Raw genomic sequence first — 26,546 nt, forward strand, 5'->3', positions numbered from 1 at the left:
ATGCTTTTGAACTGTGGTGTTGGAGAAGACTCTTGAGAGTCCCTTGGACTGCAAGGAGATCCAACCAGTCCATCCTAAAGGAAATCAACCCTGAATATTCATTGGAAGGACTGATGTTGAAGCTGAAACTCCAATACTTTGGCCACCTGATGCGAAGAACTGACTCATTAGAAAAGACCCTAATGCTAGGAAAGACTGAAGGCAGGAGGAGAAGGGGATGGCAGAGGATGAGAAGATTGGATAGCATCACCGACTTGATGGACATGAGTTCGAGCAAGCTCTGAGAGTTTGTGATGGACAGGTTAAGCTGATGTGCTGCAGTCCATGAGGTTGCAAAGAGTTGGACACGACTGAGCGACTGAACTAAACTGAACTATATACATGGTTCCTCCTTAGAGGCGGTTCCTCTGTACACACGGTTCCACATCCATGGATTCAACCAACTTTGGATCATGTAGTACTGTAATATTTAATAATGAAAAAAATCCCCGTGTAAGTGGACCCACACAGTTCAAACTTGTGTAGCCCAGTGTCAACTGTATCAGTGTGTAGCATGCTAATCACTGTTACTGCTGCTGAGAAAATAACTGGTTACACTTGCATTCAGCATAGCTTTTTGCTTGCTTTTGTAGCCAGGTGCCCTGGGTTTGAATCCTGGTTCTGCTCCCTTTATTATCTAGATGACCTTGAACATGTCAGTTCACTCTTGAAGGGGAGAGTAAAATATCCAACTGCACAGCTTGTTGAGAGATTTAAACAAGAGAATGTGGGCAGAGCATTTAATACAATGCCTAGCAGAGAGTGAGAGCTCCGTTAATTAACATTTATGGAGTTAACGTATGCCCTAGTATTAAGAGGGCATACTTTATTGTGTGCTTGCTGTATACAAGGTACCAGGTTAGGTTTTGCAAGGAATAAGCCAAAGCTTTGTGAATGGAATCCGAGCCCTGTTGATGTTACACTTGTGCCCAGCTGGGCAGTTAACACTGGGGAAGCAGAGACTGGGTGGCATGCACATTTTACTCATCTTTTTAGACTATAAATCTAATAACTAATTTTCAGAAAACACTGTGTTGATGAGAAACATCGACGCAGGAAAGATTTGGCTAAGCTTAGTTTCTTGCTGGGAGTTATCGATATTTTAATTTCTTTTGGGCAGATTACAATGTTTTATCATTTACTATTGGCCACTGGTAGTTTTAATCAGGGCAAACCATCTTGCTTAAAACAAATAACCTTGACAGAAAAGGGTAGTCAGAGCCCTACTTAATGAATCTACTAATTGCGTTTGGTGCATTGCGTTTGGTGCTGAGGAGCCAGCAGCAGTGTGTATTTGCAGGCTAGCTGTATCTGTCTCCCATCCCTTCCTATCTGTTGCTCCTGCGATGGAGCGAGTACTAGCAGGCCCTCTCTGTGGAATTTCTGAGCCACGTGAGAGAGAGCATGGTGTACTCTTAGAACAAGCTCTGTCCTGCGTTTCCTTGTATACTTTGGTTGAGAGAAATAGTATAAGCTCCTGTTTGGGGAGGAATTTGGGGGGGTTTGCTTATTTCTTAAAGGAGAAAGTGGTGAACATTCTGGACTGGGTTGTAGTTGCAGCATGTGAGATCTTCAATCTTCATTGTGACATGTGGGATCTAGTTCCCTGATCAGGGATTGAACCTGGGCCCCCTGCATTGGGAGTGCAGAGGCTTAGCCACTGGACGACCAGGGAAGTCCCTTGGAGACCACTTTTGACCTAGCTCTAGATGTCAGTCAGCTGGTGTCTGTGTAGGCTCAGCCTTCAGACCCCTAGGAGGACAGGGCCCCAGGAGCCAGGTGTTAGAGCGCCTCCCAGAGGCATCTTTACACACTGCCTCAACCCTTTGTGTTGTCTTGGGAAAAAAACCTTTCAAGCCCTCAGTTTCTTGTCAGTAAAATGATATGGATGACACCTGCTTCTTGAGTTTGTATTAAGGATTAGAAAATAAAGCACATAACACACTGCCTTAAATGGGTCAGAGCTATTGAGGAGCCATTCTAGGCTTGCAAAAGACTGGTGAGTTTGGTTTGTGACCCCTTCAAATGACCACAGAGGCCAGGCCAGTCGATTTCTTTTTCTTTCTTTTTTTCCTCGGCCCTGCCATGTGGCATGTGAAATCTTTGTTCCCTGAGCAGCGATTGAACCCTCACCCCCTGCAGTGGAAGTGCAGTCTTAACCGCTGGACCCTTAGGGAAGTCCCAGTCAACTTCTTTTGGTCAAAATAACATCCCTGAGTTATTTCATCCAGGGAGAGAAAAAACATGTGACACGTATGCTGACACTCCTCGATCCTACTTGCTGCATGCCAGACTCAAGACACCACCTGGAAGTGGCCTCAACATTCTCCCAATCCCATGCTCCAGTTAGTTGGTCGAGGTCAGTAGGAGAGACACAGTCGAGTTGTCACCCCTGCATCCTGTCGTGTGGGTGAGGCTGCCGGCCTGCACCCCGTCTCCTCCATGGCGGTGTCTTTTGAACGTCCTGTCTAAACCCAAGCCTGCCTGAATCACAACCTGGTAACACTCTTTGCTCTATTTTTACAGCAGCTAGTCTTTTCTCCTTGTCATCTGTGTTAGTCCTTGTTTCCTTCTAGCTTCTATTTCAGCAGCATCTCTTTTGGTGTAAAAATCCCCAGAAGGTGTTTCTAGAAACAGCCTTGACAGAATTTAAGGACAGGTGCTTAAAAGTGGCTCTTGGCACACTCCACAGACATTTATGAGTGCCTGACGTGTGCTGACCTCTGATGTGTGACACAGTCACAGCCCTAGTTTTTCAGAGTTCAGTCTAAAAAGACAAAAAGTGGACAGCCCGTTCTTTTATTTAGTTCTTCCCTCTACCTTGTGGCAAAGGCAGCAGTAGTCTCAATTTACAAGGAGAAAGGAGAGAGAGCGAGCTATTTAAGTTTATTCAGCAGCATGCTGGTCCAGGCTTTGTTTGGGGACATCCATCCCCTCACTGGCTGGCGGTGGGGCATCCACACAGGAAGATGAACAGCAGAGCAGCCATTCCTTCCTTCTTTGGAGCTGGGATGTTGGGATAGTCACCACCAGGGCTGGACTGTGAGTCACTTCAAACCTAAGTTGTCCTTGGTGGTTCCATTCCCCTTTGCCATGTATCCACTCTCCTGGCCTCACTTGCAGCCATGTAATCCAGTACCAGCCAAGGAGCCTTAAGGGGAAGACCACTGGGAAATCTTTCTGGCATCCAAGAGAAATGAGCTTGAGGAGAGAGCTCCTTCCTCCCTATTTTGGCTCCTCCCTTCTTCATCCCGTTCTGCTTGCTCTCCTGGGAGAAGATGATGCTGAGGCCATGGCAGCATCTTGTGATCCAATGGGGAGACACAGTTCGAATGACTGAACAGGAAAGCAGAAGGATCTCAGGTCCTTCATCTTCTAGCCACTAGGTATTCTAAACAAGACTTTTCCTAAATACCTTTTCATAAAATGTCTTTGTGGTTAAAGCTCTGACCCATGAAAGATAGCGTGCTACATGCTTCAGATGTATTTTCTCATCCTTAATACAACCCCAAAAAGCAGATAGCATGTAACCCATTTTGCTGACAAGAAGCTGAGGGCCTGAAAGATGTTTTTCCAAGACAACACAGGGGGCTGAGGCTATGTGTAAAGATGCCTCTGGGAGGCAAGCTCTGGGCCTCTCAGAGGGTAACATCATCATCACCTGGGAGTTTGTCTGAAATGCAAATTCCTGAGCCCCACCTCAGCCCTACCCAGCCCAGAATTCCATGGACAGAGGAGCCTGGTGGGCTACAGCCCATGGGGTCACAACGAGTTGGACATGACTGAGTGACTAACACATCCCAGCCCTAGTGCATCAGGGTCCCAGATTTTTTGTGGATGTGGGGCCCAGAGTTTTTGTTTTCGCAAGCCCTCAAGGTGATTCTGATGCAAAGTCAAGTTTGAGAGCCACTGGTTTAAGCCCTTGTTGCTTTCCTAAGATGGATCCTGGTGGGGTGGATAACAGATGAGTTGTTGTTACCAGTCAATTCTCCGTATCCCATTGAGGCCCAGGCTTGTCTCCATCGCAGCCAGTGGCTGTGACACAGATCTGTTGGCTCAGTGGGTTTGATGATACCTTTTCCGGGGGGGGCCCAGTCAGACCTGCCTGGTTCTGGGGTGTCAGTGTCTGGGTCTCCAGGCACCTGTCTGAGCCCAGCCAGGCCCCCACACCCTGCCACTCCCTGAAAAGCACAAAAAGTATTTTGCCCTCAGAACCAAATGTGCCGGATGTAGGTACTTAATTGTTTTCCCTGAGTGAAAGAATTCTTTTATTCAAAGAGTAGAGGGTGATGGAGAAGACCAGACTTAAGGGTCTCACAGATACATAAATGGAATGGTATTTGAAGTGTTCAGACAACAAATACTTCCCTGGAGCCTTCTCTGGACTGACTGCTGGGAAAACAGTGGTAAAGAAAATAAAAGGGTATGTGAAGCTAGAGTATCAACAACTGCACAAATGAAGATGGGTGGGCTGTGGAGACACACAGAATTTTCCCTTCTGGGATACCCAGGTAGATCTTGGAAGGCTTCCTGGAGGAAGTAGCTACTCATCAGTCAATACTCAGTGTGTGTGTGTTTGTTGGGTTGGGGGAGAGGGTATTCCAACCTGGGGACAGAGCTTTGCAAAGACCTGGAGGGGAGGGAGACCCTGGCTCCTGCCAACAAAAGATGAGAGCTTGGTGTGGTAGGAGGGCAGAGTCCCCTAGGAAATGGTCCTGTTCAAGCTCGCAGACCCAGGAACACATCTGAGGAACAGGTTGAGATGGAGACAGAATGATATTGAAATGATTTATTAATGTGAACTGGCCTCTTACTGTCTTAAATGGAAATAATTTATTTACTGCTTTTTATTATGGCCCATTAAATGCTGCTTGGACAAAGCAGGCCAGGTCACGAACACTGCTCTCATCTCCCCTCCCTATCCTGCCCTGTTCCCTCTTTGTTTTACTCTTAGGGAAATATTGATATATAGTCATTCCTATGAACAGAGATGCTCGTTAACCACTCATTTGGGACCTTCATGAACCTGCTTCATGTCACTAGGCCTCCTTTTCTGTGTTACAAATTCAGATTCTCTGCCTCCTCCTGGGAGATGCCACTTCACCAGGTCTGAGGAGGAGTTTGGGAATCTGCTTTAAATTAGTTTTATTGAGTATATATGTTTGTTGTACATAGATTTGCATACATAATTGATATACATAGAAAATGCAGTCATTTTAAGTATACTAACACCAGTGTTTCAACGAATGTATTCATTTCTGACCATCACAGCCCCTTGCAGACATGCTTCACCCTCAGCCCCAGGCATCCTCTGATCTACTTTCTGTTACTATAGATTAGTTTTGCCACTTTTAACATTTCATGTCCATGGAATCATGTAGGGTGTACTCTTTTCTTTCTGGCTTCTTTCACTCAGTATGTTTCTGAGATTCATCCATGCTGTGTGTGTATATAAGTAATTCATTGCTTTATTGCTGCAGAGTACTTCTCTCACTGAGAATGCACTCGTGTTTTTGCTGCATTGCCATTTTAGCCATTCTCTTGCTGATGGACATTTGTTTCTAGTTTTTGGCAGTTGTGGACAAAGATAGTGTGAGCTGCTGCTGCTGCTGCTAAGTCGCTTCAGTCGTGTCCGACTGTGCGACCCCATAGACGGCAGCCCACCAGGCTCCGCCGTCCCTGGGATTCTCCAGGCAAGAATACTGGAGTGGGTTGCCATTTCCTTCTCCAGTGTGAGCATTCAGGTACAAACTGCTTTGTAAACTTGTTTGCATTTGTCTTGGATAAATCCATAGGAGTGGGCTTGCTGGGTCATATGATGCATGAATGCTCTAACTGGGAAAGGAGCTGCCAAACTCTTTTCCTAGGTGCTTGTACCAGTTTACATTCTGACCTGCAGTGTAGGAGAGGGCTACTTGCTTTGCATCCATGCAAGCACTTACTATGGTTAGTTTTTCGTTAGATTTAAATTATTAATTTTTTTGCCATACCAGTGGTTGTATAATGATTTGTCACTGTGGTTTTGCTTTGCATTTTCCTGATGATTGAAGATTGAGCAGCTTTTCATGTGCTTCTTGGCATGTGAAATGCCTGTTCACACTTTTTGCCCATTTTTTTTAATAGTTCACTTATTTAACTGTAAGAATTTTTTATTTGCTTATATTTTATCTTAAAACTATACATCTTTATTCATAAGTAAGATTGGTCAATAGTTTTTAATGTTAAATTCAGGCATTTTTTAAAGTGATTTTTGTTATATTCTGGATTTAAGTTCTTTGTCGCACATGTGTATTGTGAATACTTTCTCATTGTCTGATTTGCCATTTCATTTTCTTTATTGTGTCTTGAAGAGCAGAAGATTTAAACTTTGATGAAGTTTGATATGTCAGTTTTTTCTTTTATAGTTTGAGATTTTTGTGTGTTCTAAGAAATCCTTGCATACTCCTAGGTATTAATAGAAGTTTTATAGATCCAGTTTGAGTTTTTATATGTGGTGTAAGGTATGCATCAATGTGTGTGCATGGCCAATGCCAGTGCCATACTGTCTTGATTATAGGAATCTGTATTTTTAAGAAGAACCCCTAGATGGTTCTCATGATCAGGGCCATTTGGGAAACATGTATTAAATTTTTCTAAGGATCCTGCTGGTGATGACAGTCTGAAGTCTGTGTATTCCTGCCAGCTCATCCTCCATTTGTACCCCAGCTCCTTGCTACTCAGAGTGGAGTCTACAAACCAGCAGCGTCAACATGACTCAGGAGCTTGTTCAAGATGTAGACTCCGGCCTTGCTGCAGACCTACTGAGTAGAACCTGCAGTGTAATGATATCCCCAGGGGATTCCCATCAAGGTTGCACAGCTCTTCTAGATGTCATTACTATAAAGCAGGGCCTTACCGATTTTTGGATCATGAATAACTCCACAGTTAGAAACACATATTGCAGTGTGTGTATTGATGTAGCTGAAACAGGTTTTTACAAAACAGTGCTTTACTCTTCCTACTTGGTGCTTACTCTTCTGTTCCTTTCCTCTCTGACCCTCTGCCTCCCTCCCTCCGTTTCTTCCTGTTATAGCTTTCTTGAGGTGCAATTTATGTACTGTCAACATCGCCCATTCTCTATGAACAGTTTGAGTTTATATGGTTGTGCAGCTTTCTCCACAGTAAAGTCTTAAAACACTTTCATCATCCCCGAAGATTCCGTTTTGCCTCTTCACAGTCAGTTCTGCACTACTTAAAATACTGGTAGCTACCTACAGTTTACAAAGAGTCCCAGACTTGAGTTGAACCAGCCATGCAGCAGCACTGCTCAGGCTTGGCTGAAAGTGGCTTCCTTTTGGGTCAAGGGTCCTGAGACATGACTTCCAAACACAGGACTATTTTTACACAGAATGTCATTTTTACTATATTTTTTGTCAAATAATAATGCATCATATATGTATACAAGCTTTAACGTGTTGACATTAGTTGCTGAATCCATAAGTTAAAAGATTCTTGACTTTCTTAAACCCTTGAGTTGATTTGTTCTGTGTATTTTTGAGGCTGGACTGGCTGGTTATGAGTTAGACCAGGATGGTTAGCAGAGAAATGAAAAGATTCCTCAGGTATTTTGCTCAGCAGTAGTTAGTCACATGTCTGAAATACTGTAATTTCTGAAAATACAGAGGACTAGCTTTGTGGATTTCTTGTCTGTGGCAGGTGTTAAATGTCCTTAGGTGAGTTAGAAGCCCAAAGTTGAGTACCTATTGTAGATTTCTGTTGTGAATGTGGAATATATTTTCCTCTGCATTCAGTGCCTTTAAGGCAAGGCCTTGCCTTTCACCTCTAGGCAGCATGCAAGCCCCTAGTCTCTAGAAGGCCCCAAGCCTTCTAGACTCAGACAGCTCGAGTTTGCATCTCGCCTTTGCCATTTACCAGTTGTGGGACCCCAGAAAAGTGTTTAACCTCTCGGTTTCCCCCTCCTGGAAAACAGGGTCAATAATAGTACTTGATAAGTGAAAGTCGCTCAGTTGTGTCTGATTCTTCACGACCCCATGGACTGTAGCCCGCCAGGCTCCTCTGTCCATGGAATTTTCCAGGCAAGAATACTTGAGTGGGTAGCCTGTCCCTTCTCCAGGGGATCTTCCTGACCCAGGAATGGAACCGGATTCTCCTGCATTGCAGGTGGATTCTTTACCAGCTGAGCTACAAGGGAAACCCTATAATAGTACTTACCTCTTACATTTGTTGGGAAATGAGCTTAGAGTGTAACATATTTAGCACTGGGCCTGGCATGAGTGATGTTGCTTATCCTCGTCATCACCAGCATTAGTTCTCTAAACTGGCTGTTGTTGAAGTCTCCAATTTAGCTACTTTCCAAGCTCTGCAAATTTACCACTTTGTTGACTACCAAACTTACCACTTTCTGTTGCTATTGGAAATGCCTTTTTGCGTAGCATCTACTTCTCTGGGCTAGAATGCACTTTTCCCTTTCCATTCCATACCTGTTCATATCCCCATGAACACTCATCTGGATTATTCATTCACTGTGTAGCTCACCGAGGCATACAGGTTTTCTGTGGGTCAGGCCCTGGGCCTGTTACTGAAAGGTATGCATGGGGGATCCAGCTGCTTGCCGCTCAAAAGCCAGTAAAGAGGCTAGGTTGGTGGAAAGGAAAGTTTGCTTTATTTCGGATGCCAGCAACTGGGGGGGAGGGTAGTGGACATCTGTCCAAAGGCCGACTCCCCCCCTCCCCGACAAGAAGCAGGAGATGAGAGCATTTATAGACAGAGTGCTGTGGGGGCACTACATGTGGAAACAGTACAGTCACCTCTAACAGTCGTCTTCAAATTGGTCATTGGTGGTCTGACCAGCATCATCTTGGTTGTTCTAGGTACAGTTAATCTTCAGTTCTGGGGTGCACTTGTTCCCGTTTTTTTGTGGTCAGTTCTTGGAATTGTGGCAGCTCAAGTCCTGGGTACAGTCTGGTCATCATGTAGTTAACTTCTCCGCCTGGGGTTTTAGTATCTATAAGGCAGCTCCCAGGATATGGCTCTGAATATTATCTACAGCCCTTGAGAAAGAACTAAAGGTCCTTGACTATGCTTAATGACTACATTGTTATTATTTAGTCTCCTTGGACTGTTTTCCTTTATTTCAGCATTTCTCATTTCTCTGATTAAACTTATTCTTTGATTAAAGTTGTCCACAGGCAAAAGGCAGGCAGAGAACAAGGTGGTGGGGGGAGGCAAGGATCATACCGTCCTGCTCCATTTCAGGCCCATCTGCGTGGGCTGGGAGGAGAGGATTGGGTACAGGATGGCCTTAGCCATGTGAAGGGCAGGGCAAAAGGGCAGCAGGGACAGGGCTCTGAGAAGGACCAGGCTGCACCACAGGACTCCCCTATCCTTGAACTGCTTTTAGGTCTTACATGTTCCCAGTGGACATCTCTCTGCAAAAAGCAAATGTCTGAGAGCCAGTTGGACCAAATACCTCGTTATCCACTTGAATGAGCACCTGGAGAAAAACTTCAGAAGGTATTTTACATGATACCTGCTCTTTATCCTTGTTTCTTATGTTTGATACACAACTCAGATATGGTGTGTGGGGGACCATCATGCCCTGTCTTAGGCAGAGAACTGCCAGTTTTGAAACCTCAGAAGATCAATACTGTGCTTCATGAAAGTACTTGGTGCCATGTTGATGAGTGAAACCTCGGGTTGCCTTGGGAACAGAAATATCCTTCCTGTTACTATAAAAAGGGACACAGTGTCTGCAGTTGTGAAGCATCCTATATTTTCCTGATTCTTCATGGGGAAAAAAAAGTGCCCAAAAGGAAATGCTGTGTTTAAAAAAAAGAAAACTTTGATCAAATATATAAGATTTCCTTTTAGTGCTGATCAAATCAAGTAAACCCACTTTTCAGATGTTGTTGGATTTTATAGGTGTCCGAGCTGCTCCATCCATCTCTCTTCTCCCCCTTCCCCAGTTCCCCCTGTGAGTGCAGGACATTTGTTGCAATTTTATTGCCTTTGCCTCCATTTCAGATTCTCACTGTGCTTTCACTGTGCTGCCATCCAGGAAGGTGGCATTGGGGCAGTTTGTTCCAAGATAATTGTTACAAAACCCTTATCATTTACTCTTAGTAATTTTAGCCACCATGGTCCTGCCTAGGGTAACAAATTGTCCCTGCTGATGCTGTCAAACACCTTTAAGATACTTATTATCTATTTTTGAAGAAGAATTTTAAAAATACAATGGATATTACTATAAGTTGCTACAATTTTAAACTAAATTGTCCAAATGGGAATCAAGTTTATTCTGTATCATTTTCTAGATTTTTTCATGCTATTGTGCATTGATGTGGGAAGAACCAGGCTGTATTCAGTGAGGAGGAGGTTTTTCTACTTTTCACCTGTAGTGCAGCTTATTAGATCAGGGTTTCTCAAACTTGAAACTGCTGACATTTTAAGCTGGGTCGTTCTTTGGTGTGTATGTCAGGGCAGGCTGTGCTGTCCTGGGCACCATAGGATGGTCCGCAGCATCACAGGCCTCAACCCACTAGATGCCAGTAGCATGCCTCCCCAATGTCATGATGACCCAAAATGTCTCTGAACACCGCCAAGTGTTTCTTGGAAGACACAATCACCTCTGGTTGAGAACCACTGTACTAGAGTATAAGAATTGTTTAGTGTTGTGCTGTTTTTAAAGGCAGTGGGCAATTAAGCACTGGTCTGGGGTCAGCTGTAATAGAAATGTATGTAATAAATGTGACAATCTGGCTAATTTAAAATAATGCGAATCCAAAACTGGGTTGCTGTGATGGGCTGGCATATTGTTTTTCTTTGGTGATAGTATTTGCAAGATTTGAAAATCCATGTATTACCAGTTTTTATATTCCTATGATGAGAAAGAAGGAGAGAAACAGTGACAGCCACAACAGGCAAGGTGGCTGTGCTCAGATACAGCTGTGGTGCACAAAAGGGCATTTGTCATGCGTTGTTTTGAATGGCAAGAGCCTTTCCCGTGGAACAACCCAAAGAGAAGCCTGCACATAGCCATGAACCTTCAGACTTCACTTCTGAAGGCCTTGTGATCTTACTCTGCAAAAATCATTCTCAGAAATGAGGAATGAGATTCACAATTTGCCTTTTCTCTTGTCAGCATCACAATCTGTAATCTTATTGTTTTCAAAATAAACTTTTGTCCACCAAGGCCTCCTCCCTGAGGACAGCCCCTCCTTCTCTGGCTGCCTGCTTCTCCTCAGTCACCTCAGTAGGCTTCAGACCTACTGAATAACTAGAACTGTAAGATTTATGTGGTTTTTGTTTTTCCAAAGAGGTATTTAGGTAGGGTGAAGTGGGGTAAATTTAATTAGCAAGCTGAAGATCTCTGCAAGGCTGTGTAGAAAGGCATGCCAGACTGCCCCGAATGACATGGAGTCGGGGCACACATTTTGCTCTGTCCTCGCAATTTAAAAACAGCCTATTTGAGTCAGGAAGCTGTTTCCGCCTCGAGGCCTTGAAGTGCTCTTGAAGATCGTCCTTGTTTAAGGATGCCAGATGCAGGGCCTGTACTTTGGGGCAGGGCCGAGCAATCCTGCTGGGCATGCTTTTCTGGGAGAAAAGGAATGGGAGATTATTACAGCTTTCAAATTTCTTGATGTGTCTTCAAATTGTTTGCAATGCAAAGAGTGATTGTTTTTCTAACCTCTTTATTTACCCTTTGTATTTTGTTTTAAAACGAATCTTTTTGGAGCTGCATGCCCAAGCATCGCACTGAGGCCTCCAGTTCAGTTCTGGTAGCCTATCACTGGCCCCTGGATGCACTGGTGTAACTGGGGCTGTCTCCGAGGTGGGGCTCAGCCACCCAGGGCTGAGACTGGGAGTAGATGGGTCTACAGCAGGAGAGTTCACCTTGGATGCTTGAGTTGCTCAGCAGTGGTCAAGGTGCAGGTCTGAAGCCTACTGAGGTGACGTAGGGAAGCAGGCAGCCTGGAACAAAGGGCTGTCCTTAGGGAGGGGGCCCTGAAGGCTCTTGCCAACCCTGTAACAGGGAGGGTGGACAGACTGCCATCACCCGGCCCGTGTTGCTGTGGGAGGCAGGAAACAAGGAAGGACAGAATGAGGGAGTTTTCTGGTGCCTCACTCATGCTCAAGGACACAGCTCTTCCCACCATAGGAACCCGGGATCTGATGGGTACCTGGGTCATGAGTGGCATGAAGATGGGCCAGCAGGGTCTCCAGTGCCCCTTTGGGATCCTTTGCACACCTTTTGTGGTCATAGTCATGAAACATACACAACCACCCTGAAGAGAAAATCAAATGGCACTAATAATGAGAATGCTGAAGTTTATTTTTCTTTACCAGCTTTTACCTGCTGGATTCTGTCCACATCTTCAAAGAGACATTTTTCAGTGTCTTGTACTTTGTTGCTGAAAAAAGCAAATAAGAAGAGTTATTTTTTCCCCCTGTGTCTGGCACTCTTTGCAGATGTCCAAGGCCTTTCTGAGTCCACACTGTAAACAACCACATCCCCTGTGGTGTGCAACCCTAGAACCCACCTCTGCCCAACCACTGAAGGACAGCCCTGGGCTAGGCTTAGAAATGGTGACGCCTGACCTTTATTGAGCACAGCAGGCAGTGTTCTGAGCAGCACGCATGTGTGTGAATGTGTGTGTGTGTGTCTCTTTCTCCTGCCCCCTCCTTTTCCCCCCTTCCCTCCTCTCCCCCTCCATTACCCTCTCCACTGATGCTCCAAGATCTCTGTGAGAGTGGAACCTGTGCTCAGCTGGCTCCAGCACGCTCACTGGCTCCCAGCTTCTTCTCCATCCTTGCTGGGGGATAGGAGGGCTTTTCAAAGGTCATTGTGTCTTCACATTGAGCCTTACCCCTTGATTGGGACAGGCCAGCCTTGGATGCTCATGCCAAAGTCCCCTGTGTCAGAGCTTCTCCATCTCTAAAGGACCCTGAGGGCAACCTCAGTCACCTGGCCCGGCGTGCCCCATCTGTGATAGAAGCGTCTAGGTGTGCTCTGCTGTCTGTGTTCACTCTTTTCTAGCGCCAGCCCCTGTTTCCCTCTTTCTTGCTCATCACCCTGGGAAGGCTAGGTGGAATCCACAGGCCTGTAGCTGTAGAGAGCTGTGTGATGAAGAGAGGCGCACTGAGCAGGGGAGCCTGGAGGGAGAGAAGGGTGGCAGTATGGGCGTCAGTGCAGAGCCACCCAGCTGCCTTGGCGAGCCCTGAGCTTGGCTGGCAAAGCAGGGTAGAATACACTATTCAAAATACGAAATACGTCTCTTCGGCATAGGATTAATTTGAGAAACTACAGATGCCTGAGAAGCTCTGAAAATGGCCCTTTTATAAGGGAAATCTGTATTTATAAAGGAAATTCACATTAGGAAGATGGGGCCTATGCTAGGAAGATGGCTTTTACCGCGGATACGGATGATTTTTAAACCTGGGAGACTTATCTGCGTTGCAGGGCAGCCTGTGTTTACCAAACATTTCCTCCTCTCACCTTCTATGAATTCCAGCTCTCACACACATCTTTCTTTGGTCTTTAGCTGCCGGTGGTATTTGAGGTAGTGGTTTGGGCCATCCTGGAGAGTGTAATTGGTTTCCTGAGAATCTCCTATATGTACGTGACGTATATATTTAATAAACTTCTGCCTAGGGCATGCCTGGTGGCCTAGTGTTTAAGAAGCAGCTTGCCAATGCAGGGGACACGAGTTTGATCCCGGGTCTGGAAAGATTCCACATGCCGAGGGGCACCTAAGCCAGTGCACCACAGCTATTGACCCGGCGCTCTAGAGACCCCTTGAGCCGCAACTACTGAAGCCTGTGCGCCCTAGAGCCTGTCTTCCACAAGAAAAGCCACCGCAATGAGAAGTGCGTGCACAGCTCCAAAGACCCAGCACAACAAAAAATAAATAAATCTTAAAAAAAAGTTCCATCTGTATTACAGGGGGTCCCAGCCAAGAACTCAGAAGGGAAGAGGGGAAATTATGCAGGTTTCATTTAGCTAGCAAGTCATATTGCAAACAGTGGGTCCTTTTGAAATGACACAAACATGTATTAAATTTATTGTAGAAACACAGGAGTCCAGGTGCCTCCCAAATGAGGAGCCAGGGTAGGAGGGAAGTTTCTGCACTGCAGTGCTCAGTAGATCATTAATCGAGTTGAATTTTTCTAGCTGCTCGTTGTCTTCTTTTAGCACCTTTGACTTTGTTCACCTCATCTTTCAAATGAATTGTTGGCTCAGCAGAGGAGAGAAAATCTTAGAATGTAAACTGGGAACTCATCGAAAGTTGCGGCAGGTCTCTTGGGGGAATTTTATGGAGTTCATGGGGAGATGGAAGTGTGCAGAACTTCACATTTCATGGTCTGGGGCCTGGACCCAGTGCGTGACTGCCACGACTTGTTTGGCCTGTGTTCTCATATATCATCAGGGGAAGGGAGCCAACTGTGGCTCCTCCTGCTGCCAAGCATTTTCACAGCACCCCCAACCCCCAACACACACTGTAACCTTGGGAAGTAGGTAGTAATGATCCTGATTTATATAGAAGAGGAGCCCAAAGCTCTGAGAGGTGAAGGGATTACTCAGGATCCCTTGACTGGGGCACTATTGGAAGGGCCACACAGATAGAACCTGGAAGAAGCCCCCAGGACTGAGCTCCATGTGAATGGGGAAGTGATACAAAGGGAGATAGCTCCTCTGATGGCTGGAGAAGAGCCAGGCCTTTTGGACAATGAGTAGCTGAGATCTGGTATAGGGTAGAGACAGTTAAAGGCATGAGAAAGGCAGGTGACAACACCCTGGAAGAGAAGGTGTCAAGGCAGAGTCTTGAACTGGCTGTATAGACCCCTTCTCTCCTGAATCACCACGTGTTCTTTAAGAGCCCTGCGCTTGCGCCAGTCCCTGGGCCTTTGCTGGTGTCTTCAGTCCCACACCAGCCCTGTGAGGCTCACCTCCTGTCTCCCATGCTACCCTTGGAGTTCCCTCACCCCTTCACAGAGCCACACTGAGAATGCAGTTGCCTGGGAGATCCAGGCCTGTTCTCTGCAGCCTTGAGCACTACTGATATATGGCAGGTCAGCTAGCACTGAATTTTGTCTCTTCCATGTGTTGTTGCAGTTGTTGTAGTGTTAGAAATAGGTATCATACACTAAAGTGCACACCTTTCAAGTGTACCAGCAGGTAAATTTTAACCAGTGCGTACATTTTCTTGCCCCAGTCCCCTCTCCCCCTCAATTAGCACAGTAGTCTTCCAACAGTCAGGGGCCCAGCGTGCCACGGAGGCCGTAGGGGCAAGCTGCAGACACTGGTGATCTGAAAGCAGGGTTTAAAGATAAGGGGAATCAGGGACTTGTTCTGGACTGTATAGTAGTAGCCTTGCCACCTCCTTTGTGAATCCTGGTAGGAACAGCCACTCAGTTTCTGGACACCTAGATTCCTAGGTCAGTGTTCTTTCCTTCAGGTGGCCTTCCCTCTCAGTATTGAGTTGATGCCCATCAGCTTGGGAGTCAGCCAGATTGGCCTCAAATCCAAGCTCTGCCACTTAGCAGCTGTGCCTTTGGACAGAAGTCTTAACCCCTGGGGAGAGTCTCACTTTCTCCATCTTGGAGTGCATGATGCCAGGCAGGAGATACGTGCTTAATGAATGGTACCTTTAGAAGAAGCCAGGCTAGCCTGCGAACCTGTGTACAGTTGGTCAAACTGGGTGCAGTTGGATTTTATAGCTTGGTGTGGGGTGTTTTTGTTTGGTTATGGGAGCTTGAGTTGCTGTGGCAGGAGTTCTTAGGCTGGCTGCTTACATGTGTGTGAGTATAACTAGGCAATCTACTGTTGAGATGGTGAAGAACAGCATCATCACATGCCGCCTTCACAATTAGTGTTTGTGAAATGTCATCTGTGTATTCTTTTTTTAGTAGGAAGTTACTTGTCCTGCTAGAGATAAGATCTAATTTCTGCTGAGTTACCAGAAGGGGAACGCCAGCGTGTGTAGACACAAGTAATCGTTGGTGACTGAGAAGTCAAAGGCATGTATACATGTTCCCAGTATAATTTTTATAGGAAAGGGATGCTCGCTGTGGTTTTAGACTGGCAGCATAGTACACACTCTGTCTCATCACCTGTGTTAGGAAAGGTAGTGTGGTTGGTCCTGTGGGCAGGAGACCTCATTAATGGAAGAGGGAGAGCTGTAACTAGGAACAGGCAGGCTAGCATGGGCAACACAGACTAGCTGAATTCGCTGTGCTCCCGCTCTGTCCTGGGTATGGTTAATCAGTGCTTGTGAGCTTTCATTACATCCTCACTGTAAGAGAGGCACTACTGTTTTTCCATCTTACAGAAGAGGAAACTCAGGGCAGTTGCTGTAGGACTTTGCTGTTGTGCCTTCCTTCTTCCGGTGACCCAAGGAGATTGGTGTGGATCGGTGATGATTATGTACCAGGTTCCTGGTTGCAGGGCAAGAATGATGCGATCTGAGATTCATTATTGTTTGACCTTTATGTCAAACTGCTATACTCTTTGTGATTGTTTGGACTTGACCCAGTTCTACACTTTAAAAAGCAAAAAAACTGGCTCTTCTCTTAACTGTGCAGTTGTGATTTAAGAAAATCATTTAGGAAGCATTTAAGTCATTTAGTAATACTCCTACAACATTTACATTTTGGGGGAAAATTTAATTCAGTTGTTTTAAAGGAAACTGCTAGAAATTTAACATATTTTATAAAAACATAATAGCAGTGTAAATTTGTATATATTCTTATTTCTTATATTCTCTATTTCTCCACTTTTCAAGGACTTTTTGGTATCTCTATACATTTTTAAAAAATGTGTTTTGATACCTGGATATCTACACCTCCATCCTATAGTAGTCAATAGCTATTGAACATAAATGCTAGTTCCAGGCCAGCCTCTTTTTGAAGTATTAATATAAATTATGACATCATCCTTGAAAGAGTCACATTGGAAGTCACAAATTCGGTGGCAACAGTGTACTACAGACTCTTTCACTGCAGTGAAAAGAGAATTTAAGCCCATTCAGAAGCTTATAGCTGGTAAGGAATGGAGTAGATCAGTGCTTCTCAAAGGATGGTCCCCAGACCAGCAGCATGAGCATCACCTGATCACCTGGAAACTGTTAGCGTTTGTGGGGGAAGCTGCCTTCCTTTCTTTACCTTTGAATTGCCTGAACAGATCCAGCAAAATAATGGCTACAAAGATATTTTTAAATGTTCCTTGTTTTTATAGACACTTCTGATACTTGGTTTAATGCTCTACAAATGGGGAGGTTTCCATTAAAGGGACATAATATCTATGGACCCTCATTTAGTAAATATTTGAGTACCATGTGCAAGGTCTTGGGTCTTAGAGGGCAAGGGGCAGATGAACAGGCCCAGATAGTAGCATGTCAGGCAGTAACAGCCATGGCAGACACTGTGTGTAGGAGGGTGCAGCCAGATGGCCGATTGTTCCTTTTGCAGACATAATTTGGGACCCACTCTTTGAGCCCCACACTTCGCTGGGCTCTGGACATCCAGAGAGGAGCTGGAGGCAGGGCCTTGCCCTGTAGAATCAGCCTAGTCTAGTAGAACAGCAGCTCTTAAGGTGTGGGCCCTGGACACGCTTCTCTGGTGGGCCCTAGGCCCACTCCATGAAACTCTAGGAGTGCCGCCCAGCACTCTGGGTTCATAAGCCCTCCAAGTGGTTCCAACCCGCGCTGCAGTGGGAAGAGCAGCAGGCTAGGAGCAGTGTCCGTCCTTCTGAACAGAAGCTCACATGGGAGCTCTTAGAGCACCAGCACCCTGGCCACACCTGAGCCGACAAGGCCACTCTCTGGGAGAGAGGCACAGGCACCCATAATTGTTAGAGCTCCCCAGGTGATGGTCTGTGTGGCCACAGTTGAGGACCAGTGGTCTCCATGACCTGAGACAGATCATCACAGCACAAGCGAGTCACCACTGAGTTGTGGGTGCATCCCTGCCTGCCAGTCCACAGAGGGGTGGGCCCCCCAAAGGAGAGGCTGGCAAAAATGGGGCTTCCTATTTGATGAGCTCTTCATTCCTGAGTCCCTTCCTTTTGTCTGGTCATTGTAATTGCACAGACATGAGCTGTGATTAGAAAGGTTACTTTAAAATTCATTTAATGCAGTCAATTTTTAAAAGTCGAACACAGCTGGCTTCACTTAAAAACTTTGTATTTCGATAATGGTTATTACACACCATGAATAATTGACTAATATCAGCTCATTAATATTCTAAGGAGAGAGTGCCTGAGGCTAATAAAATACATTTTTAAATTAGTTTTTTAAATGTGTTGCCGCAGCCCAAGGATAACGGGAAGTTACTCTAAACAAGAGCAGGCCAGTGAAGTATGAAATTTTATGCTCTTCTGTTCACATAAAATAGTTGTTTGTCTGCTTAGGATACCTTTTTGATTCTTATTTCCTATAGGGGTGAATTGCCCAGGAAAAGGCCTCAGTTTCAGGGGTGCACACTACCTCAGTGTCATCACCCCAGGTAGCATTACTGCATCAAGAATGAGGCAGAGGTGACTCTGGCAGGGCTACCCCTTGTCCTTCTGGGAAGGTGTCTCCTGCTCCCTCTTTGTCTTTGGGTCCCTCCCAGGGTTTTACACTTCAGCAAGTGTGCTACAGTCCATGGGGTCACAAAGAATCAGACACGACTGAGTGACTAAACTAGATTTTAAAAAGCTTTCTACTTTGAGGTTATTGCAGATTCACATGCAGTTGTAAGCAGTACTACAGAGAGACCCTGTGGACCCTTCACCCAGTTTCCCCTGTGGTACTAACTCTGAATAGCAAGGAGAGATAAGAAAACCTTCCTCAGTGATCAATGCAAAGAAATAGAGGAAAACAATAAAATGGGAAAGACCAGAGATCTCTTCAAGAAAATTAGAGATACCAAGGGAACATTTCATGCAAACATGGGCTCAATAAAGGACAGAAATGGTATGGACCTAACAGAAGCAGAAGAGATTAAGAAGAGGTGCCAAGATCTTCATGACCCAGATAACCACGATGGTATGATCACTCACCTTAGTGCCAGACATCCTGGAGTGCGAAGTCAAGTGGGCCTTAGGAAGCATCACTACGAACAAAGCTAGTGGAGGTGATGGAATTCCAGTTGAGCTATTTCAAATCCTAAAAGATGATGCTGTGAAAGTGCTACACTCAGTATGCCAGCAAATTTGGAAAACTCAGCAGTGGCCACAGGACTAGAAAAGGTCAGTTTTCATCCCAGTCCCAAAGAAAGTCAATGCCAAAGAATGTTCAAACTACCGCACAGTTGGACTCATCTCACACGCTAGCAAAGTAATGCTCAAAATTCTCCAAGCCAGGCTTCAACAGTACATGAATCATGAACTTCCAGATGTTCAAGCTGGTTTTAGAAAAGGCAGAGGAACCAGAGATCAAATTGCCAGCACATCCGCTGGATCATCGAAAAAGCAAGAGTTTCAGAAAAACATCAACTTCTGCTTTATTGACTATGCCAAAGCCTTTGACTGTGTGGATCACAACAAACTGGAAGATTCTTAAAGAGATGGGAATACCAGACCACCTTACCTGCCTCCTGAGAAACCTGTATGCAGGTCAAGAAGCAACAGTTAGAACTGGACATGGAACAACAGACTGGTTCCAAATAGGGAAAGGAGTACGTCAGGGCTTTATATTGTCATCCTGCTTATTTAATTTATACGCAGAGTACATCATGTGATATGCCAGGCTGGATGAAGTACAAGCTGGAATCAAGATTGCGGGGAGAAATATCAACAACTTCAGATATGCAGATGCTGCTGCTGCTGCTGCTAAGTCGCTTCAGTTGTGTCCGACTCTGTGCGACCCCACAGACAGCAGCCCACCAGGCTCCCCTGTCCCTGGGATTCTCCAGGCAAGAGTACTGGAGTGGGTTGCCATTGCCTTCTCCAATATGCAGATGACACCACCCTTATGACAGAGGGGCCTCTGGGATAGCTCAGTTGGTAAAGCATCTGCCTGCAATGCAGGAGACCCAGGTTCGATCCCTGGGTCAGGAAGATCCCCTGGAGAAGGGAATGGCAACCCACTCCAGTACTCTTGCCTGGAAAATTCCATGGACTGAGGAGCCTGGTAGGGTACAGTCCATGGGGTCGCAAAGAGTGGGACATGACTGAGCGACTTCACTTTCACTTTATGACAGAAAGCAAAGAGGAACTAAAGAGCTTCCTGATGAAAGTGAAAGAGGAGAGTGAAAAAACTGGCTGAAAACTCAACATTCAAAAAACAAAGATCATGGCATCTGGTCCCACCACTTCATGGGGGAGTCCCATCACTTCCATAGAGATGGGGAAACAATGGAATCAGTGACAGACTTTATCTTCTTGGGCTCCAAAAGCACTGCAGATGGTGAGTGCAGCCATGAAATTAAGACACTTGCTCCTTAGAAGAAAAGCTGTGACCAACCTAGACAGCATATTAAAAAGCAGAGACATTACTTTGCCAACAAAGGTCTGTCTAGTCAGAAGCTATGGTTTTTCCAGTAGTCATGTGTGGATGTGAGAGTTGGACCATAAAGAAAGCTGAGCTCTGAAAATTTGATGCTTTTGAACTGTGGTGTTGGAGAAGACTCGAGAGTCCCTTGGACTGCAGGGAGATCCAACCAGTCCATCCTAAAGGAAATCAGTCCTGAATATTCATTGGAAAGACTGATGCTGAAGCTGAAACTCCAATACTTTTGCCACCTGATGCGAAGAACTGACTCATCGGAAAAGACCCTGATGCTGGGAAAGATTGAGGTGGGAGGAGAAGGGGACAACAGAGGATGAGATGGTTGGATGGCATCACCAACTCGATGGCCATGAGTTTGAGCAAGCTCCGAGAGTTGGTGATGGACAGGGAAGCCTGACGTGCTGCAGTCCAAGGGGTTGTGAAGAGTCAGATACGACTGAGCAACTGAACTGAACTAACTCTCCATGCTATAGTAGCTCTCAAAGCTAGGGTTGCTGACCCTGGTTCAAGTCATCACTGCCAATGCAGGAGACTCAGGTTCAATTCCTGGGTTGGGAAGATCCCCTGGAGAAGGGAATGGCAACCCCCTCCAGTATTCTTGCCTGGGAAATCCCAGGAACAGAGGAGCCTGGCAGACTTCAGTCCATGAGTTCACAAAGAGTTGGACATGACTAAGCAACTGAAAACACACACACACACACACACACACACACACACACATGCGTGTCTTTAGTTGAAGTCTCCTGGTGGTGTTAGCATTTATGTATTAAGGTCCCTTGCCCTGAGCCTGTGAATCATAGTCTACCTCGATTTCTCAGGCTGTGTTGCTGCAGTGGTGCTAACTGGTCAGGTCCATACCCCCAAACACATAGAGGTTGTCTGGTTTGTGCTGTACCCCTTCATCCTTCGGGGTGGAACCTCTTGGCAGAGGTCCCCAGAGGTTCATCAGGGATCACGAGGTGGAAATGGAGATATAATTATTTGGCTTCTCCTCAAATGGATGTTCTAGAAATGATTGCTTGACAGTTCTTTTAATCAGAAGAGTCAGATGCTATGTAGAGGAATGATGCCTTACCATAGTCTTACTCACCCAGCAAAACTCAACCTTGATTGGACGCTGAATTCTTCTTCATTTGTGTGTGTCCCAGAGCAGTTACGTGTGAATCACGAGAGTGAGCCTTGAGGTTCCTGGTTCAGTGTTTTTCAGTGGCTGACAGGCTCATGTGGCTAGTGAGTAACTGAAATGGGCCCAGTGTGATGGAGGAACAGAATTGTTAATTGCATTTAATCTTGATTATCTTAAACAGAGAAGAATGGCTTGTCACTGCCATATGAGAGCATATAGAGATTCTAGGTTACCCACCTTGGACTGAGTCATTTCATCCCCCTCAGCGGGGCCCAAGCAAAATTACGTGACACGGCTGCCCCTGGGGTCATCTGGCTACCCCCTTTCCTCACGCAGCATCCAGACATTTCCAAACCATCAGTTTGAAGAGGAAACAAATACTTAGCACATCTGTTCACAGCTGGCCAGTGCCCAGCTCACAGTAGTGCTTAATCGGTACTTCTCTAATGAATTGGTCTTGCACTTCTCTCCGAATTTGCATGCGCATTCTTGGGACAAGGATGGAACTTGTTCCTTGTGTATAATAGAGTCTCAGAAAGCCACGAAGCATTCATTCATCGGTGCTGAGGTCGAGCTATTACGTTTCCCCTTTTGCCACGTGAGAAAGCAGTGATTAAGAGTGTGAGTCCTGGAGTCAGGTTCTTAGGTTGGAATCTACATCTCTACTTTCTGATGGTGTAACCTTGAACAAGTTAACCTCTGTGTACCTTTTTTGTACCTGTAAGATGAGGATCATAATAGTACCTCTGTCATCATGAGGTGATTGGGCCAAGTAAATTCAAGCAGTGGACTTGGTTCGTACATTGTAGCCTCCTGTTATGACGAAGCAGATCATGACTATGAGGCTGATAATGAAGATTTTCTGAAAAATGATTTGAGGGTGTGACTCTTACAAGTGCCCACAAGGGGGCAGCCTAAAATCATGCATATCTGCAACAGACATCCTTCTGTTGGTAAAGCCTTAAGGTATCATGGCCAATTTCAAATGTGCTTGGCCCTTTTCCCTCAGTTTTTCTCTTTTTCTTCTGTTCAAAGCACACTTTCAGTGGTTCTCACTCTGTATCTTAGATCTGTAAGGTGACAGGTCATGCCTGAGCTGGTAAGTAGATGTGGGTGCTGATGCCAGCATCTGTCCATGGGTCGTTGGCTTCTCTTTGTAGCTTTTCACACAGAACAAATCCTTATTAATCAAATGCTTAAGGTAGAGACTAGAGCTTGAAAATGTTTAGAGAATCATCATGGAGAAATCTGGTTTTCTCTCCCCGCTGCCCTACCACTGACCACATACCTGTCTTTGAGTGTTGTGTATGCACCTTGAGGCTTGTGGGGGTAGGGTGTGGCCCAAGCGGGTCGACCCAGAGATGCAGACCCGCCCCTGGCTCAGTAGGCCCTCGCTCCCTGCAGGGAGACAGTACTCTGCAGCTAAGCAGAATGAAATTAGGGTTCTGTGAGCAATGTGGGGGCACAGAGCTTCATGGATCTGGAAAACTGTGGGCTCTTGAAGGTTGGTGGGGTTCCTACAGGTTCAGGGGATGTAAGGGAAAGGGGTCAGACTGGGAGAGCAGCACTGATGAGCTGAGAAGTTAGGCCTTTAAATTCTTGATGCTGTTCCTGTCGTTGGTACCATCATAGTTCAGTTCAGTTCAGTTGCTTGGTTGTGTCTGACTCTTTACGGCCCCATGGATTGCAGCACACCAGGCTTCCCTGTCCTTCACCAACTCCTAGAACTTGCTCAAACTCATGTCCATCGAGTTGGTGATGCCATTAATCATTAATCGTAATGATTAAGAGTTGACAAAAACTAAATGAACTTATTTACAAAACAGAAATTAACTCCAGATATAGAAAACAAACATCATTACTAAAAGAGGAAAGAGGGATAGAGATAAAATAAGAGTTTGTGATTAACATAAATGCACTACTATATATGAAATAGATAATCAGCAAGGACCTACTGTATAGCGCAAGGAACTATATTCAGTATCTTGTAATAACCTACAGTAGAAAAGAATATCAAGCTATATGTATATATGTATGTATGAATGTGTATAACTGAACCACTTTGCTGTACACCTGAAAGTGACACACAACACTGGAAGTTAACTATACTTCAACTTTTTTTTAATGGGAAGTGGCACTTGGGTTGATTTTCCAAGACTTCTCTCTTGAGCTTTAATATCCCTGCTGCTTAATCCAGGCTGCAAAATTAGATGCTTGTGGGGAATTGTGACAACCCAGTGCTTATCACCGGAGAAGGTGATGGCACCCCACTCCAGTACTCTTGCCTGGAAAATCCCGTGGACGGAGGAGCCTGGTAGGCTGCAGTCCATGGGGTCGCACAGAGTCGGACACGACTGAAGCGACTTAGCAGCAGCAGCAGCGGCAGCAGTGCTTATCACATCCATCCTTATCCGCATTCCCGCTGCTGCTCTGCGGTCTAATCCTCCAGGCCTCTCTCCTGGGCAGTGGAAGGCACACCCCTGAAAGGTGCATGCTGTGAAGTCAGCTGTGATATTACCGCAGAGGAGACACAGGTGCTGGGCACGTCAGTCTGGTTATAGCAGCACTAAAGCCAATTTCTCCAGAATGTGGTCCTTGACCACTGTGTAAGTGATACTCATGAATGGTCAGTTGTGAGCAAGTGCAGTAAATTATTTTCAATCCTGAAACAACTGCGAAGATCATTTCATCTTTGCTTCAGAAAGCCCTTTAGGGTCCTGTGGAAGAGGAGTGGAGACGCGGAGCTCCTGGGATGTTTCCCGGACATTTTAGGGGGGAATTGCCATTTGTTCCATTTTATTTGTTGTACTGATAATAAAATGAAATAACAAGTAAACAGAAGTACATTATATTCCTTCTTTGTGATTCTAAAATGCTAATATTGACATGGGAGCAAACTTAGTGGAACCAAAATCAAACTGGAGTGTTACTTTTTTCCAGCTCACTCATACATGCCCCTCAGCAGTTGTCTTCTTCCAGAAAGTCGAATGCTCACTAATAATAATAATCTGTGTAATAATCGTGTCTTCTTTTGTGCATCTGCCTTCCCCTGGGAGCCGGACCAGGGGAAGCCTGGTAGGCTTTTCTGCATGTTGCCAGGCCTGTCCCTAATTGAGCTTTCTGACTCCTCTAGGGCCTGGCCTGGGGCCACTCCAGCCAAGCTTGGTGGGTGAGCGTGACAGCCACAGCTACCACTCCTCAACTCTCAGGTCTGGGCCATCCTCCCCTGGGGTAGGGAGTGATGGGTCACTTCACTCTGCGTGGGTGAAGTGATGTTGATGCTGATGTGTGCATGTGACCAGACCCAGGGTGTGGCCCCAGCGCCCCCTGGCACTCAGCAGATGGGGAGAGTGAAGTCTTTGATTGTGTTTTCTCTCTTGTAGGCATGGAAGGTTTTTTAAAATCCGATGAGAGACAACGACTAGCTAAAGAAAGACGAGAAGAAAGAGACAAATGTCTTGGTAAGTTGTACACTTTGGCTGTTTAGGTCCAAGGGAGTAGAGATGTGATGGTGTCTTTCCTCAGAAATTGTGATTAAATGAGAAAAGAACTGGGACAGTTGCTAGGTCAACGTGGAAAACTGGGAGCAAACCATCACTACCACTGGCCTGTTCACAGCTATTATGTAATTCTCAGGGCGGTTGATTTACTCACTGAGCACGTGTTGAAGCTCTGTTACTGGCACTGCCCTACGGCTGTGGGTAGGGTGCTGAAGAATGAGAGACATTCTCTGCACACCACCCCCCTCTTCAGGCGACCTCTGCCCAGAGCAGCTGAAGGGCCATCCTTGGAGGAACAGAGGAAATCGACACAGAAGGCCATTTCTATGTTAGGACAGGGAAGCAATTGGGAAAGGCTGTCCTATAGGGAAAGACTGTCCTACCTTGCAGGCTGTGGACAGAAGCATCAGGGCTGTTCCCCACAGGGTGCCACAGGTAGGTAGAGTGGCTTCCCTAGGGCAGTGAGACGGAAGAGGAGCTTTTGAATCCTTCTCCTCGACTGCCTCCTCCTGGTCACCTCAGACATTGCATCCTCCAGGGAACCCTTGCCTGCTTGGCCAGGTGGAGTTAAGGCCCCTTAGTAAATGTCTCAAGAGGAAAGACAGTTCTGTTCATCCTCTTCTGTTTACTTTCACCCAGTTCAGCGTCTGGTATGCAGTGTATGTACAGCGAATGTATCCTGAATGAAGATACCCTGATAGCTCTCATTTCTCAATCCCCCATGTGGCCTAGCCATTGGGACAAGTTTGACTTGATGGTGATGACAGACAGAGCTCCCACGTGTAGGGGCAGTGACTGTCTGCTTTCTCTGCATTGTCTCATTCAGTCTCCACAACACTGTGATGTTGCACATCCCCACTTCACAGAGGAGGAAACTGAGGCAGATAGAGGACATGGTTAATAGGCCTGGGGTCACCCAGCTAGTGGTGGAGGTGCCAGAACCCTTCCTCTCAGTTACTGCAGCCTACGATCCCTCTGGGCTCCTTTTTGGGGTTCAGTCTCACTTCTGCATTGTTGGTATTAATCCAAACAGCATGGGGTGCTCCAGTAATGACACCTTTCTTCTGCTTTCCTTCCCCCAGCTGCCCGGGAGCAGCAAATCCTGGAGAAACAGAAGAGAGCCAAGCTCCAGTATGAAAAGCAAGTTGAGGAGCGATGGAAGAAGCTGGAAGAGCAGCGTCAGCGAGAGGAGCAGAAGAGGGCGGCTGTGGAGGAGAAGAGGAAGCAGAAGCTCCGGGAGGAGGAGGTGAGGGCCAGAACAGGAACAAAGAGACAGATCCATTCAACTTAGCAGTTTATTTGCTGTGTGACCTCAGATAAACTGGTTGGCCTCCCTGGGCCTTAATTTCTTTGTCTTTGAAGTGACGGGGTTGGACTTGGTGGACTCCAAGA

At 45.9% G+C, this 26,546-nt stretch overlaps 1 protein-coding gene and 1 non-coding gene across 12 annotated transcripts in view; both read left to right on the forward strand.

The window, feature by feature from the left end:
- The window catches only part of MAP7D2 (MAP7 domain containing 2), a 101,699-nt gene that overhangs the window by 24,054 nt on the left and 51,099 nt on the right, over positions 1-26,546 (forward strand). For all 11 annotated transcript variants that reach the window (XM_081566000.1, XM_081566002.1, XM_081566003.1 and 8 more), the window contains exons 2-3: positions 25,038-25,115; positions 26,237-26,400. In XM_081566000.1, coding sequence (XP_081422126.1) covers positions 25,038-25,115; positions 26,237-26,400 — 242 coding nt within the window. The remainder of the gene's footprint in view (positions 1-25,037; positions 25,116-26,236; positions 26,401-26,546) is intronic.
- On the forward strand, positions 20,006-20,077 carry TRNAC-GCA (transfer RNA cysteine (anticodon GCA)). The gene has a single exon. It is a non-coding gene; the product is annotated as a tRNA-Cys (tRNA).

Source organism: Giraffa tippelskirchi, chromosome X, assembly GCF_054371585.1.
Source record: "Giraffa tippelskirchi isolate mGirTip1 chromosome X, T2T-mGirTip1v1.2.pri, whole genome shotgun sequence".
Taxonomy (NCBI): Eukaryota; Metazoa; Chordata; class Mammalia; order Artiodactyla; family Giraffidae; genus Giraffa; species Giraffa tippelskirchi.